The sequence below is a fragment of the Chiloscyllium punctatum genome, chromosome 52, assembly GCF_047496795.1.
Source record: "Chiloscyllium punctatum isolate Juve2018m chromosome 52, sChiPun1.3, whole genome shotgun sequence".
In the NCBI taxonomy this organism is placed as follows: domain Eukaryota; kingdom Metazoa; phylum Chordata; class Chondrichthyes; order Orectolobiformes; family Hemiscylliidae; genus Chiloscyllium; species Chiloscyllium punctatum.
The window spans coordinates 18,436,465-18,451,506 of NC_092790.1; the positions used below are offsets into that span (position 1 = coordinate 18,436,465).

Genomic DNA, 15,042 nt, shown 5'->3' on the forward strand with positions numbered 1-15,042 from the left:
TGCTCTGCCAATGAAGGAGAGCATTCCATGTGCCTTCTTTACAACCCCATCCATCTTTAGGGACCTGTGCATTTGCACATTAAGATCTCTCACTTAACCTTAACACTTAACCCCTTCAGTATATTCCCATTTATTAGCTATTCCCATTTATTATCTGACTTCCCAAAATGCATTCCCTCATACTTGTCAGAGCTGAACTCCATCTGCCACTTTCCTGCCCACACCACCAAACCATCTGCTCAACACTATGGCCAACTTATTGTGTTGTCTGCAAATTTCACAAATTTGCCCACCATATTCAACTCCAAATCATTAATGAATAAAACAAACAGCAGCAGTCCCAACAATGAGGCATGCAGCGTACCACTCAAAACAGCTTTCCATTCACAAGGGCAGCATTCGACCATGACCCTTTCTTTCCTGTGACTGAGCCAACTTTGGATCCAATTCAACACATTAACCTGTATCCCATGAGATTTTACTTTTTGGACCAGTCTGCTGTGATGATGCTGCTCGTTTAACAAGCTTGTAAAAGAGGCCAATGCCCTTAACAATTTCTCCTTTGAATCTTCCCACTTCCGCCAGACCGAAGGGGTAGCCATGGGCACACTCCGCTACATTGATGACTGCATTGGCACCACCTCGTGCTCCTGTGAGGAGGTTGAGCAATTCATCAACTTCACCAACACATTCCACCCTGACCTTAAATTTACCTGGACCATCTCTGACACCTCCCTCCCCTTCCTGGACCTCTCCATCTCCATTAATGATGACCGACTTGACACTGACACTTTTTACAAACCCGCCGACTCCCACAGCTACCTGGATTACACCTCTTCCCACCCTACCTCTTGCAAAAATGCCATCCCGTATTCCCAATTCCTCCGCCTCCGCCATATCTGCTCCCAGGAGGACCAGTTCCACCACAGAACACACCAGATGGCCTCCTTCTTTAGAGACCACAATTTCCCTTCCGAATGGTTAAAGATGCCCTCCAACACATCTCGTCTACATCCCGCACCTCCACCCTCAGACCCCACCCCTCCAACCGTAACAAGGACAGAACACCCCTGGTGCTCACCTTCCACCCTACCAACCTTCGCATAAACCAAATCATCCACCGACATTTTCGCCACCTCCAAACAGACCCCACTACCAGGGATATATTTCCCTCCCCATCCCTTTCCGCCTTCCGCAAAGACCGTTCCCTCCGCGACTACCTGGTCAGGTCCACGTCCCCAAACAACCCACCCTCCAATCCTGGCACTTTCCCCTGCCACCGCAGGAACTGTAAAACCTGCACCCACACCTCCTCCCTCACCTCTATCCAAGGCCCTAAAGAAGCCTTCCACATCCATCAAAGTTTTACTTGCACATCCACTAATATCATTTATTGTATCCGTTGCTCCCGATGCAGTCTCCTCTACATTGGGGAGACTGGGTGCCTCCTAGCAGAGTGCTTTAGGGAACAGCTCTGGGACACCTGCACCAATTAACCACACCACCCCATGGCCCAACATTTCAACTCCCCCTCCCACTCTGCCGAGGACACGGAGGCCCTGGGCCTCCTTTACCGCTGCTCCCTCACCACCAGACACCTCAGAACACGTCAACCCCAAGGCATCAATGTGGACTTCAACAGTTTCCTCATTTCCCCTTCCTCCACCTCACCCTAGTTCTAAACTTCCAGCTCAGTAACTGTCCCCATGACTTGTCCTACCTGCCTATCTTCTTTTCCACCTATCCACTCCACCCTCTCCTCCTTGACCTATCACCTTCATCCCCTCCCCCACTCACCCATTGTACTCTATGCTACTTTCTCCCCACCCCCACCCTCCTCTAGCTTATCTCTGCACGCTTCAGGCTCACTGCCTTTATTCCTGATGAAGGGCTTTTGCCCGAAACGACGATTTCGAAGCTACCTGGATGCTGCCTGAACTGTTGTGCTCTTCCAGCACCACTAGTCCAGAAGCTTGTAAAAGACACAGGCTCCGAAAAGTTTGAGTTTTAGGGCCATATTGATTATAACTTAACAGATAATGTCTTAGCCAAAGGCTTCCATATTTTTAAAAAGAACACTTGTACAATGAAAGGGCAGTGGCCCAGTTTTACCAGCTCAGCCTTTATCTGGTTTGATTTGGTTTTTAACTGTCTGGCTATTGACTGAAAGCAGTCAGGCAGTTGAAAAAAAGCTGCTGAACCCAAAGAAGCTGGTTCATGATTGTACTCTCTCTCTGATATCTCTCCTGTGAGACCCTGTGTTTGATTTTACATTTTGTGCCAAGGGGTATTTATGGCTCTTTTCAGAGCCATCCAAACCTTCCGATAGAGAGCAGAGACCTGAGGACGGTGAAGGCAACACATACGGAGAGCATAGTGTAGTGTTGCCGGTAATTTAACGTGTCATTTGTCATTTAATTTGTTACGTTATAATTTGTCATTTTTCCCAGACACTGATGTTACATATTGCAGTATTTGTATTTCGTTGACCCTTCCAGAAATAATACATTCATGAGATTTGATGCTGGGACCCAGCGGAGTTTTTCATCGCCTGCTCTTTCCACGTACCTGTTACAGCCAATAAATTATGTTCCGGCTGATTCTAATCTGAGTTAAATAAAATATATCTATACAGTAAGGTGCTGTAATTTTATCACGGATCACTTTCAATAGATTTAAATTGGCGGGGCTGTTTAGATTGATTCACGGAGGGCACACGTTCGGTTGTTCAGTTTGTCTGGGCTGTTTTAACCCCGTCTTTCCTCCTGCCTGTTACAGACAGATCAGGCAATGATACCGCCTCCTGTCCACGCTGACAGCTAACTAGGTTTTAAGTAATGATTATAAAGGATAAAATTTTATCTTAATTACAGAAGGATGGAGGCTTGTGTTTCAATGTTTAATTTAATCTCCGTGTTTGTGAGGGTGAATTCGGCGGGCATTTTCAAACTGACCAACTGTCATTTCACGTTATCCAATCAGCCTCCAACAATTCTTTTCCTGTCTTTTCTGTCCCTTCCGGAGCTGTTTCTCTGTGTGTTGAGGGACAGGGTTGTATCCAATCCCAGCTCTAGGGCGGGCTCTCCATTCCCTTAAACAGGCAGCACCGCAGCAGCCTCAGCATTGACAGCAGCAGCCTGTGTGTGTGTTACAGAGAGTCGGAGAGAATGGCCCGAACCAAGCAGACAGCGCGCAAATCCACCGGAGGGAAAGCTCCCCGCAAGCAGCTGGCGACCAAAGCGGCCCGCAAGAGCGCTCCGGCCACGGGCGGAGTGAAGAAGCCTCATCGCTACAGGCCCGGCACGGTGGCTCTGCGGGAGATCCGCCGCTACCAGAAATCCACCGAGCTGCTGATCCGCAAACTGCCCTTCCAGCGGCTGGTGCGAGAGATCGCTCAGGACTTCAAGACCGACCTGCGCTTCCAGAGCTCGGCGGTGATGGCCCTGCAGGAGGCCAGCGAGGCTTACCTGGTGGGACTGTTTGAGGACACCAACCTGTGCGCCATCCACGCCAAGCGGGTCACCATCATGCCCAAAGACATCCAGCTGGCCCGCCGGATCCGCGGGGAGCGCGCCTAAACGGAGCCTGGCCGGCCCGGCACATTCACCTCGAGAGAGAGAGAGAGAAACACAAAGGCTCTTTTCAGAGCCACTAAACCATCCAGAGAGAGCGGGAAACGATGGGTTGCATTACTATTGTAATTATAAAACCAGGAACTAAAAAGGCAATGAGTTATAAACGATATTGACATGGCAGTGAAGTCATAACTGATGAGATCCCCCGTGTTCGCAGAATGTATTATGACAAATTGTGGAATATAATTTTAACATGATATTCTGGCAGTGGATTATAAATTCCCGCGAATCTCCCCCTCTGTCTTGGTATTCATAAAACTTATCATTGGGGGAAGGGAAAGATTTGGCGCCAAGACTTGCTACTTGCAGACATTGGTATTTTAGGAAGTGCATAGGAGCTGAGTACAGCATCAATGATGAGTCAGTTAAACAAGAAAGTCAAGTTCCAACTACTGAGTTCTCTGGTGATCGCAGATTTTGTTATAATACATTCTAGGATTTAACTAATAGGGGATGAGATAGAATTGGCGCCAAAAGATCAACGGCTCGTTTTCAAAATTGAAAATGTAGAACATGAAGAAAAGAGTGCGAAGTTTTACAGATGAGAATGCGTTGATTTGTCTATCGATTACAGAGGTGTAGTTCATACAATCTCACTTTGCCCCCTTCCCTCCTTTACAGCTGGGGGAAAAAAAATCACTCGTGGGTATTTAATATGTTCTCGCTCTCTCTGAGAAGAAAGCCTGTCTATGAACACACTAGTGAACAAAGCGCAGAGGGATAGGGCCGCTCAGTAGTATTTGCTACATTGACTGTATGCTTACTGCACTGGGTCAATTCAGCTCTTCCTGATGCAGTTAAAGGGAATGTGAAACCAAAGTCAACCCGATCGGGGACATTTGTCATTCTAAGTACAAATTCACCATGTGGGTGGGTGTGTGCGTTTTGCCGGGGGTGGGGGCGGTATGAGTGTGTGCGCGCGAGTGTAAAGGGATAAACGCGTACGTCTGAGAGGGTGCATGCATGAGTGAGGGGCAGCATGTGTGAGCGTATGAAAGAGGGTCTCCGTGAGTGTCTGTGTGTGTACTGCGCTCAAAAGCTGTATGAATCCACGTAAGAATCTGAATCCATTTTCTTTATATTAGAATCAGTCTGGCCATTGCGGTATTATCAGTTGTTCAAGTTCACTTGGACGTAACATTTAGATGTTCTGCGATTTATATTTGTAAAAACATGGTCATTGTAAAAGATTAGAGATGAAGAATCAATCCAGGTCTTTTTTGGAATAGATGGCTTCAGTTACATCACACTGTACACTTTTCTGCGAAAAAATCTTACGCTGTTGTATTCTACGTGATGAAAGCTGCGAAAGCTAGTGCATACAGATAAACCTGTTGGGCTAAGTTGGTGTTGCGTGATTTTTAAACTTTGTACACCCGAGTCCAACATCAGCATCTCCAAACCACAAGTATTCAATAACAAGTGATTGACTGATCTCAGATACAAAAGGTCCACATTAAAAGTAAAATAAACCCGACAGATGACGGACTAGCTCCTTTCACAGATGCTGTGAGTGGCTCTGAAAAGAGCCTTTGGGTTGTCAATTTCAAGAACACTCTTCACTTTTTAGCAGATCCAGCAGCGGCGGTTTTCTTGGGCAGCAGCACGGCCTGGATATTAGGCAGCACCCCGCCCTGAGCGATGGTCACCCCTCCCAGCAGCTTGTTGAGCTCCTCGTCGTTGCGCACGGCCAGCTGTAGGTGCCTGGGGATGATGCGGGTCTTCTTGTTGTCCCGGGCCGCGTTGCCGGCCAGCTCCAGGATTTCAGCTGTCAGATACTCCAGCACCGCAGCCATATAGACCGGCGCTCCGGCACCCACACGCTCAGCATAGTTACCCTTTCTCAGGAGCCTGTGAACACGGCCCACCGGGAACTGCAGGCCAGCCCGGGACGACCGAGACTTCGCCTTGGCGCGACCTTTCCCACTGCCCTTTCCTCTTCCAGACATGATCACAATCCCACAGACACTTTCAGAGGGAATGCTACACTCCGCTCACACTACGGTCTCTTATACTTCGGGGAAATGTACGTCAAACATTTCGGATTGGTCAGCATTTCCAATGTTGTTTCAATTCCCAATCAGATCACAGCTTCATTCCCCAATCCGGGGAGGAGGGCGGCAACGACAGGCGCTAAATCATCAACCGCTTTCTTTCAAATTTGAAAATCCCGCCAATCTCCAAACAAAGGAGTATGTTTTACCTGAAAAATGAAGCACAAAAACCTGAGGAAGTTCAAAAAGCATTAATACTCATGTTGATTTACTTCTAGTTCACAAATGTATAATTCACACGGTCTTACTCTCCCTCATTTGCCGATCTGTATCTGATCTTGAGAGTGGGTTATTTTCTTAACCTTGAGAAGAAGCTGAAACAAAACAGGCCAAACACTGCAGTCTGCAACCTGTGTTTTCTTTGCACATTTCAGTACCACCCCGATATGCTGATAAACCAGCACACAGCATTCTTCCGGCTCAGCATCGACAAGTTTTTATAAGACGATATTTTAAAGCTGTCCTCCCTTATCGTTCTCGATCAGATTCAGCAAAAGCTCCACGTTTCAGTCCGGTAGCTGTGTTGGTGTTCTCTCGGTTCGCTTTGAAAGTCTCTCACCGACAGCAAGAAGCTTTATTTCGCATTGAGAAAAATCGGTTCAAACCCGCGCACTGGAAATGTAAAGTAAATCAGAAGGTAAAATGTATCAATCGTGGGACGGAAAGACGTGGGCATTCGTCTGCCAGGGGTGAACAAGCAAAATGAAAAATGACTCACTGGCTCTTGATCTGCTCTCTCCACGCCACTCCTGAATAATTTGCAAAGCACTTATTAACACAAAAACATATAGCACAAGAAATTAAAACGCCTTATCAAGAATCACATGCAAACTAAAACAAACAACACTTAAAGAAATGGTTCAGCTGTCTCAGGGAAGTTGTAGGTGGCTCTTAAAAGAGCCTTTGGGTTGTGGATGTGTGTGTGTTTCAGTGCAGTGCGGTCCTTCACTTGGAGCTGGTGTACTTGGTCACCGCCTTTGTGCCCTCCGACACGGCGTGCTTGGCCAGCTCCCCGGGCAGCAGCAGCCGCACGGCGGTCTGGATCTCCCGGGAGCTGATGGTGCTGCGCTTGTTGTAATGGGCCAGGCGGGAAGCCTCCCCCGCGATGCGCTCGAAAATATCGCTGACGAATGAGTTCATGATGCTCATGGCCTTGGAGGAGATGCCGGTGTCGGGGTGAACCTGCTTCATCACTTTGTAGATGTAGATAAAATAACTTTCTTTCCTGGTCCTTTTCCTCTTCTTGCCGCCCTTCGCTGGCGCCTTTTTGATGATTTTCTTTGCTCCCTTCTTGGACGCTTGCTGTGCTTTCTTCTCATCAGCCATAGCGCCGCTCACTTTCAGATACAGATGAAGGGACAGCGAGCTCGGAGCTCCCTTTTTCATAGCGTGATGACGTCATCAATACTAATGAAGGATAGAGGAAGACCTGGTTGCTGATTGGGTAGTTTACAAAGTCATTTCCAAACCTTGACTCTCTCTGACTGGTTAGTGTGAGATCCAATGTGGATCTTTCAGAATTTGCAACGAAATGTGAAGTGGATGGTGATTCTGTAACTTGTCAGTCTGACTGAGGGAGATTTTTTTTTGTTTGTGATACAGAAAGTGACTGTGGTATCGGCTCGGTTTCCTTTTGCTCGTCGTTGTAATGATGTGGGAGTGGAAAGGTGTGTTTCTAGCTCTGCATGTCTGTTTCTGGTCCTGTCTCTGCGCTGGAATTAACACTGAGCTTACCGCTGTTCTCAGTGGTTAGCACTGCTGCCTCACCGCGTCAGGGACTCTGCTTCGATTCCAATTTCAGGCGACTGTGTGTGGATTTTGAGGTAAAAACAATGACTGCAGATGCTGGAAAGCAAATACTGGATTAGTGGTGCTGGAAGAGCACAGCAGTTCAGGCAGCATCCAACGAGTAGCGAAATCGACGTTTCGGGCAAAAGCCCTTCAGCAGGAATAAAGGCAGTGAGCCTGAAGCATGGAGACATAAGCTAGAGGAGGGTGGGGGTGGGGGTGGGGAGAGAGTAGCATGATTTTGCACATTCTCCCCGTGTCCGAATGGATTTCCTCCGGGTGCTCAGTTTTCCTCTCTCAATTCAAAGACGTGCAGGGAGGTGAATTGGCCATGCTAACTGCCCATAATGTTCCGGGATGTGTGGGTTAGGTGCATCAATCAGGGGTAAATGCAGAATAATAGGGTAGATTACTCTTCGGAGGGTCGGTGTTCCTCATTCTACGCTGTAGGGATTCTAAGAATGTGAGTGTTTTCTAGGTTTGGGGTTGATGGAACTCGTTCTAAACTGCACGGAATTGGAGAGAGATGAAAGAAAGTCCCTGTTTAAAACTTTTCTTGAGTCACAGGTTGAAAGTGTCTGTCTTGACTGTGGGATTAATATATTTCTGAGAACTTGATTGCTAACCGTGGGCACAGAGACCGATCTGTAACTGTGTGCTTTGCAAGTAATTACAGTGTATCAGAACCACGTTGCTGCAGTTTTTATTTCGGAGTATTGAACTTTCACGCAGGGATTTAGAGCATTTCTCAGTCTCATATGAATGCCTGTTATCCAGCAACCGTTAGCATGTTATATATGTCTCACTTTAACTTTGTATCTGTAGAGTCCTTATTTAGACATTTGACATGAATTCAACACCTGTCCATTGAAGCTCTGGTCCTCTGTGTAATAGTCAATTAGTCAAAACCTTCAAGACAGGTTTTATTCTGTACCCACCAAACACTGATGGAAGCGGTAACACGTTATACCATTTGCCAGCCACTTGGAAATGTTCCTCCAATCTGTGTCTATCCATTTCTGGGAGGTAAAGCATTTTGGTTTACTCTATTTCACAATCTTTACATGTCAGTATGTTACTGGATTGTAGCTCAAGCCTTGTGAAGTGTAACCTGTTGTTTTTATTCTGTACATGTCAGTCATTAACATAAGAATGTGTCTCATTTAGTATCTACAATTTTGAGTTTGACCAAACACCACTTTGGACAATCTCCAGTAGGACTCCCTCCCCTCCACACCCATAATCCTTTGAATATAAGCGTCTGTTCATTGACAGAAAGTTTGTATTTATAACTGCAGCATTTTGTAAGGGACAATATATTATACATTGCAGAAACTGGCAATAACAATATTACTGCTGATGTTACACTGTTCATGTCAGTTTCTCACCAGTGGATAGCTGCATTGTATCCTAACAATTCATTGTTTTGCAGCTGACTCCATATTTTATTCTGTAACTGCCAGTTTGTTGTTTCCAATCTTGTTTTCACTCAGTTTCTGTCAATACACTGGCATGTGAGACAGCAAATATTTCGACATTTCTAACTTTCAGATGAAATGAAAGAGTTTTTTAAACTCCATCCCAGTTATGTCACAGGGACTTGTAATTGAATCTGTCAGTATGTGATCTGTGAGCACACACAGTAAGTTAGAGATAAAATGAAAGGTGAATGATGCCTCTCATTTCTGTCATGCAATTGCAGGGTATATACACTACAGTTATTAGTTTCTTTCAGACTTGTGTCAGTTTAAATATCTCAAAGCAGAAGACAACAAGAAAAATGAGAAGTCAGCGACATTTTTATCTGCCTGTGTGTACTCAGCTCTGAGAATGTGTGTTATCAAAGTGTATCTGTCAGTTTGTTTTAACAAATATAAGAACTTTGTTTTAAATCTTACACCTGTCAGTTTCTCCAATGTAAATGTGAGTTCAGTTTTCAATCTGTACCTGACAGTTTCAACTAAAAGAATGGATGAGTGAATTTGAAAGTATCTGTACCTCTCAGTGTGTGCTCTGTGAATAAGTGAGTGTACTTATAATATTTGCTTGTTTAAGATGACACTTCCCAGAAACTGCAGGAGCTCTTTTTACTTCAAGTCTCTGTTGCTCAACATGAATAAGATTTTACCTATTGCCATCCATGTCAGGCTAGCATGGTGGCACACTGGTGCCAGGGACCCAGTTTCAATTCCAACCTTGGTTCATTGTGCAAACTTCACACAGACATGTTCCCCATGTCTGCATTGGTTTTGTTATGGCATGGGGTAAACCCCTTTGCTAATTTAAATCCAGAAACACAGAAAAGATTTATCCCATGCAGTAATCTGTGAAAATATGATAGGCCATGAACTAGTTAAAGTAAAGATTAACAGCTTTATTTATTAAAGTATAACAGAGAGTGATAACTAAGAACTATTTACAACTCCTTCCTCTAACCTATCTTATATAATACTAGTCCAAAAGAACTCCTGATTAAGATTTACAAACAAAACTTCTTATCTCAAAACCAGGCAGCTTTCGGTTCTTTTCTGTATTCCTGTTGTCTTCTTGGGCATTGTGCTTTACTAGTTACTGATTGATAAAGGTGCTTTAAAGAGAGCTATTTTTCAGACAGGCTTTTTACATGGTGGGGGCTTGGCAATTCTCCTCCCAGTTGTTCAATTTTCCCAGGTCTTATACCTCCAGAGCATCGGATTGTGTCATTGGCTTTTAAGAATGTCAATACACTCAGTATCAACTGGTTTGCAATTTGGTATCTTCAGGATATAATTTAAAACGATTGGTTGCATACAAATTGGTTTTTATCTTCAGGCAAACAGCTACTTGAGTTGTTCGACCAAATGTTACCTTTTTTTCCCCAGAACACTTGGTACTGTCCAGTAGTTCTACTGGCTGATAACTTTCTTAAAGGTACAGTACACTCACATCTTCATAACAGTTTTGGCTGGGTGCTCCAGTTTCCTTCCACAGTCCAAACATGTGCAGCTCAGCTGGATTAGCCATGGTAAATTGCCCTGGAAAAATTCATCAATGTGCAGCCGAGGTGGGTTGACGACGGTAAAGGTCAGGTAGGGCCTACATCTGGGTGGCATGTGCTTTTGGCAAGTTGTTGCAGGCCAATTCTGGTTCTTTTCTGTGACCTCTATCTGCATTGAAGAAATTCTATGTACTGTAAATGAAAGTGAGACTTTTTACACTGTTGTCAGTCTCTGACACTGTAAAACAGTTTGGATAATTTCCACAACTTTCATTCTATGGTACAGTTTATTATTGTATGTTATTTTCTGCATTGGTCAGTCTCTGGTCTGATTGTATACTTTGAATTCATTGTTCATATGTTTATAACAAGACCAGTATGAGAGTTTCTTATTCTGCGTCCAATAATCTCTGGGTATCTATTTAAATGTGTACCATTTCATGTTAATGTTTAAATCTATCTTCCAGTTTATTAGCCAGTTTGTGTTAACAGACATGGACCACTCTATTCTGGCAAGGTACAGGCCACTACTACAGCCTTTGACAAAGTCCCATATAAAAGACTGGTCCAAAGTCAGCTCTTGGAGTCTCAAGCAAACTGGAGCTGAAATGAGATGCAGACCAGATGCAAACTATAATGGTGGAGGGTTGCATTTGTGACTGGAAGCCTGTGGCCAGTAGTGTACCACAGGGATCAGTGCTGGGACCCTTGCTGTTTGTTAAGTACATATTAACAATTGGATGTGAATGTAGAATGTATAATTAGTAAGCCTGTAGATGGGTTTTTTTTGTGGGGAAGTGTTAAATGTTGCAGTGCAGCCTTGGAGTGCAAAGGACCTGTTTCTGTCCTGTATTGTTCTTTGTTCTGTGACACCGTGTTGTTGACAGTGAGGGGGATGGTTTCAGGCTACAGTGTGAATACATTGGGCAGAGCAATGACAAATGGAATTTAATCCTGATAAATGTGCATTTTGGAAGGTCTAAGGGAAAGAATTACACAATGAAGGGTTGGTCCTGAGGGAGTACTGAGGAACAAAAGGACCTTGGTGTACAAGTCTATAGATTGCAGACAGAAGGCATACAAAATGCTTTCCTTCAGTACCAGAGCTGTTGAATATAAGAGCAAAGAAGTCTTATTCCAACTTCATAAAACAGATCAAATACTGCGTGCAGTTCTGACTGCCACACAGTTAGAAGGATGAGATTGGCTGGAGAGGATGCAGTGGGTTGGAAAGTCTCCATCAAAGGGGAGACTGTATGAGCTAGGTTTGGTTTCCTTGGAGCAGAGGAGGTTGAGGGAGGATCTGACTGAGATATACTAAATTGTGAAAGATGCAGACAGAGTAGATTGTGTGAATGTTTCTCCTCTTGGCAGATATGTCTAAGACCAGAGAAGGTGCAGGGAAAGCATTTTAGAGGATATCTGAGAAAAATATTTTGACCTAGATGGTGGGTAAAGTTTGTAATATGAGTGTGTGGTGGAATACTCCCACAGCATTTCAGCAGCATTTGGATGTGCCCTTAAGAAGCCAGGGTATAGTCAGCTATGGGCCAAGTGCAGGTAAATGGGATGAATGCAGTTTGGTGTATGTTGGACATCATAGACATGGTGGGCTGAAGGGCCTGTTTCTCTGTTGTATGACTCTATATCTCTATAACATCCTTGTAAATCTTTTCTGCACCATCTCAATTTTAACAACATACTTCCTGTAGAAGGATGATGAGAATTGTACACTTTCTCCTGAAAGTGACCTCGCTGGAGTCCTGCACAGCCACCAGATGACATCCTACATTCAATGTTCTGACCAATGAAGGCAAGCATGCCAGAGGCCTTCTTCACCACCCTGTCTATCTGAGACTCTACTTTCAAGGAAATATGCACTTGCACGATGTGGTCTCTTTGTTCAGCACCACTCACGAAGGTCCCACCATTAAGTGTATAATTGTTGCCCTGGTTTGTCTTACTAAAATCAAAGTCCTCCCATGTATCTAAATGAAACTACATCTGTCACTTCTTGGCCCATTGATCCACCTGATCGAGGTCATAATTGTTTTTTTTTCAGTGCACAGTGATATACTTATTTGAAGACTGTTGAAGGTAGGTGTTAATTAACCTTCACTGTACTGTGATGGTACTCAACATCATTGGGACACTTGTGTAACTCTACGGAGGGAAGGAGGAAGGCAGAAGGACTCTGATTTTCTCTCATGCAGTGGAGGAAAGTTGGTGTGTTGCCTCCCAGGTGCCAGGGTTCCTGATGTCTCATGTTTTCGGGACCGTTGGAGTGGGGGGTAAGCTACCCAAGTCATGGTCCACATAGGCACTAACAACATAGATAGGAAAAGGGATGATGATTTAAGGCAGAATGTGAGGGAGCTAGGGTGGAAGCTTGGAACTAGAACAAACAGAGTTGTTATTTCTGGTTTGTTGCCCATGCCATGTGCGAGCGAGGCGAAGAATATGGAGAGAGAGGAGTTGAACATGTGACTAAAGGGATGGAGTGGGAGGGAGAGTTTTGGATACCTAGATAATTGGGGCTCACTCTGGGGTAGGTGGGACTTCTACAAACATGATGGTCTCCACCTGAAGCAGAGGGGTACCAATATTCTGGGGGAAGTTTGCTAATGCTCTTCAGGAAGGTTTAAATGAATTCAGTAGGGGGAATAGGAACCTAAATTGTAGCTCCCGTGTCCAGTGATTGAGCGTAGTGAGGTCAGAAATATGGTTTTAATGTTGCAGGAGTGTACCGGCAAACATGAAGGTGGTTTGAAGTATGTCTACTTCAATGTCAGGAGCATCGGGAATAAGGTGGGTGGACTTGCAGCATGGGTTGGTACCTGGGACGTTGATGTTGTGGTCATTTCAAACACATGGATCGAGCAGGGACAGGAATGGTTGTCGTAGGTTCCCGGATTTAGATGTTTCAGAACGAACAGAGAATATAGCAAAAAAAGGGGGAGGTGTGGCATTGTTAGTCAAGGACAGTGTTACAGTGGCAGAAAGGATGTATGAGGACTTGTCTAATGAGGTAGTATGGGCTGAGGTTAGAAACAGGAAAGGAGGGGTCACCCTATTAGGAGTTTTCCATCGGCCTCAGAATAGTTCCAGAGGTTTAGAGGAAAGGATTGTAAAAACGATTCTGGATAAAAGTAACAGGACAGTTGTTATGGGAGACTTTAACTTTTCAAAATATTTACTGGAAATACTATACTTTGAATACTTCAGATGGGTCAATATTTGTCCAATGTGTACAGAAGGGTTTGCTGACACAGTATGGAGACAGGCCAACCAGGGACTAGGCAACAATGGATTTGGTACTGGGTAGTGAACCCAGCCAGCTGTTAGATTTGGAGGTAGGTGAGCAGTTTGGTGAGAGTGTCCACAATTCGGTTATGTTTACTTTAGCGAAGGAAAGGGATAGGTACATACAGCAGGGCAGGATTTATAACTGGGGGAAAAGGCAATTATGGTGCGATTAGGCAAGATTTATGATGCATAGGATGGGAAAGGAAACCACAGGGGATGGCACAATTGAAATGTGGAGCTTATTCAAGGAACAGCTACTGCATGTCCTTGATAAGCATGTACCTGTCAGGCAGGGAGGAAGTGGATGATCAAGGGAGCCATAGTTTACGAAGGAAGTTGATCTCTTGTCAAGACGAAGGCTTACATTACGATGAGACGTGAAGGCACAGCTAAGGTGCTTGAGAGTTACATGTTAACCAGAAAAGACGTAAAGAGAGAGAACTAAGAAGAGCCAGGAGGGGACAAGAGAAGCCTTTGGCAGATAGGATCAAGGAAAACCCTAAAGCTTTCTATAGCTATATCAGGAATAAAAGAATGACTAGAATAACTTCCAGGGCAATCAAGGACAGGAGTGGGAAGCGGTGTGTGCAGTCCGAGGAGATAGGAGAAGTGCTAAATGAATATTTTTCATTGATATTCACACTGGAAAAATACAATGTTGTTGAGGAGAATACTGAGTTACAGGCTACTAGACTAGATTGGATATTGGTTCACAAGGAGTAGGTGTTCGCAATTCTGGAAAGTGTGAAAATAGATAATCCCCTGGGCCAGATGGGATTTATCCTAGGATTCTCTGGAAAGCCAGGGAGGAGATTGAAGGGCCTTAGGCTTTGATCTTTATGTTGTCATTGTCTACAGGAATAGTGCCAGAAGACTGGAAGATAGCAAATGTTGTCCCCTTCTTCAAGAAGGGGAGTAGAGACCACCCTGTTAATTATAGATCAGAGAGCCTTACTTTGGTTGTAGGAAAAGCGTTGGAAAAGGCTAGAAGAGACAGGATTTATAATCATCTCGATAGGAATAGACGATATAGTTTTGTGAAGAATAGGTCGTGCCTCACAAACCTTATTGAGTTCTTTGAGAAGGTGACCAAACAGATGGATAAGGGTAAAGCAGTTGATGTGATGTATATGGATTTCAGTAAAATGTTTGATTAGGTGTTTTCAGTAAGGTTCCCAACTGTACGCTATTACACAAAATATGGAGGTTTGGGATTGAAGGTGATTTAGCGGTTTGGTTCAGAAATTGGCTAGCTGAAAGAAGACGGAGGATGGTAGTTGAT

General features: G+C 44.6%; 3 protein-coding genes across 3 annotated transcripts; 1 reads left to right on the forward strand and 2 right to left on the reverse strand.

Moving 5' to 3' along the window:
* Positions 1 to 3,137: 3,137 nt before the first annotated feature.
* LOC140470945 (histone H3) lies at positions 3,138 to 3,623 on the forward strand. The gene has a single exon (XM_072566872.1). It carries the CDS (start codon positions 3,168 to 3,170, stop codon positions 3,576 to 3,578), a length of 411 nt encoding a protein of 136 aa, XP_072422973.1. The 5' UTR covers positions 3,138 to 3,167; the 3' UTR covers positions 3,579 to 3,623.
* Positions 3,624 to 5,171: 1,548 nt separating this feature from the next.
* On the reverse strand, positions 5,172 to 5,592 carry LOC140470833 (histone H2A-like). The gene has a single exon (XM_072566814.1). The coding sequence runs from the start codon at positions 5,582 to 5,584 to the stop codon at positions 5,195 to 5,197; it is 390 nt and encodes a 129-aa protein (XP_072422915.1). The 5' UTR covers positions 5,585 to 5,592; the 3' UTR covers positions 5,172 to 5,194.
* Positions 5,593 to 6,561: 969 nt separating this feature from the next.
* Positions 6,562 to 7,015, reverse strand: LOC140470991 (histone H2B 1/2-like). Its single transcript, XM_072566902.1, has one exon. The coding sequence runs from the start codon at positions 7,013 to 7,015 to the stop codon at positions 6,635 to 6,637; it is 381 nt and encodes a 126-aa protein (XP_072423003.1). The 3' UTR covers positions 6,562 to 6,634.
* Between the last annotated feature and the right edge of the window lie 8,027 nt (positions 7,016 to 15,042).

What these genes read in the sequence shown, in the direction of transcription:
- LOC140470945 (XM_072566872.1), top strand. Translation starts at nt 3,168, where the DNA reads ATGGCCCGAACCAAGCAGACAGCGCGCAAATCCACCGGAGGGAAAGCT.
- LOC140470833 (XM_072566814.1), bottom strand. Translation starts at nt 5,584, where the DNA reads ATGTCTGGAAGAGGAAAGGGCAGTGGGAAAGGTCGCGCCAAGGCGAAG.
- LOC140470991 (XM_072566902.1), bottom strand. Translation starts at nt 7,015, where the DNA reads ATGGCTGATGAGAAGAAAGCACAGCAAGCGTCCAAGAAGGGAGCAAAG.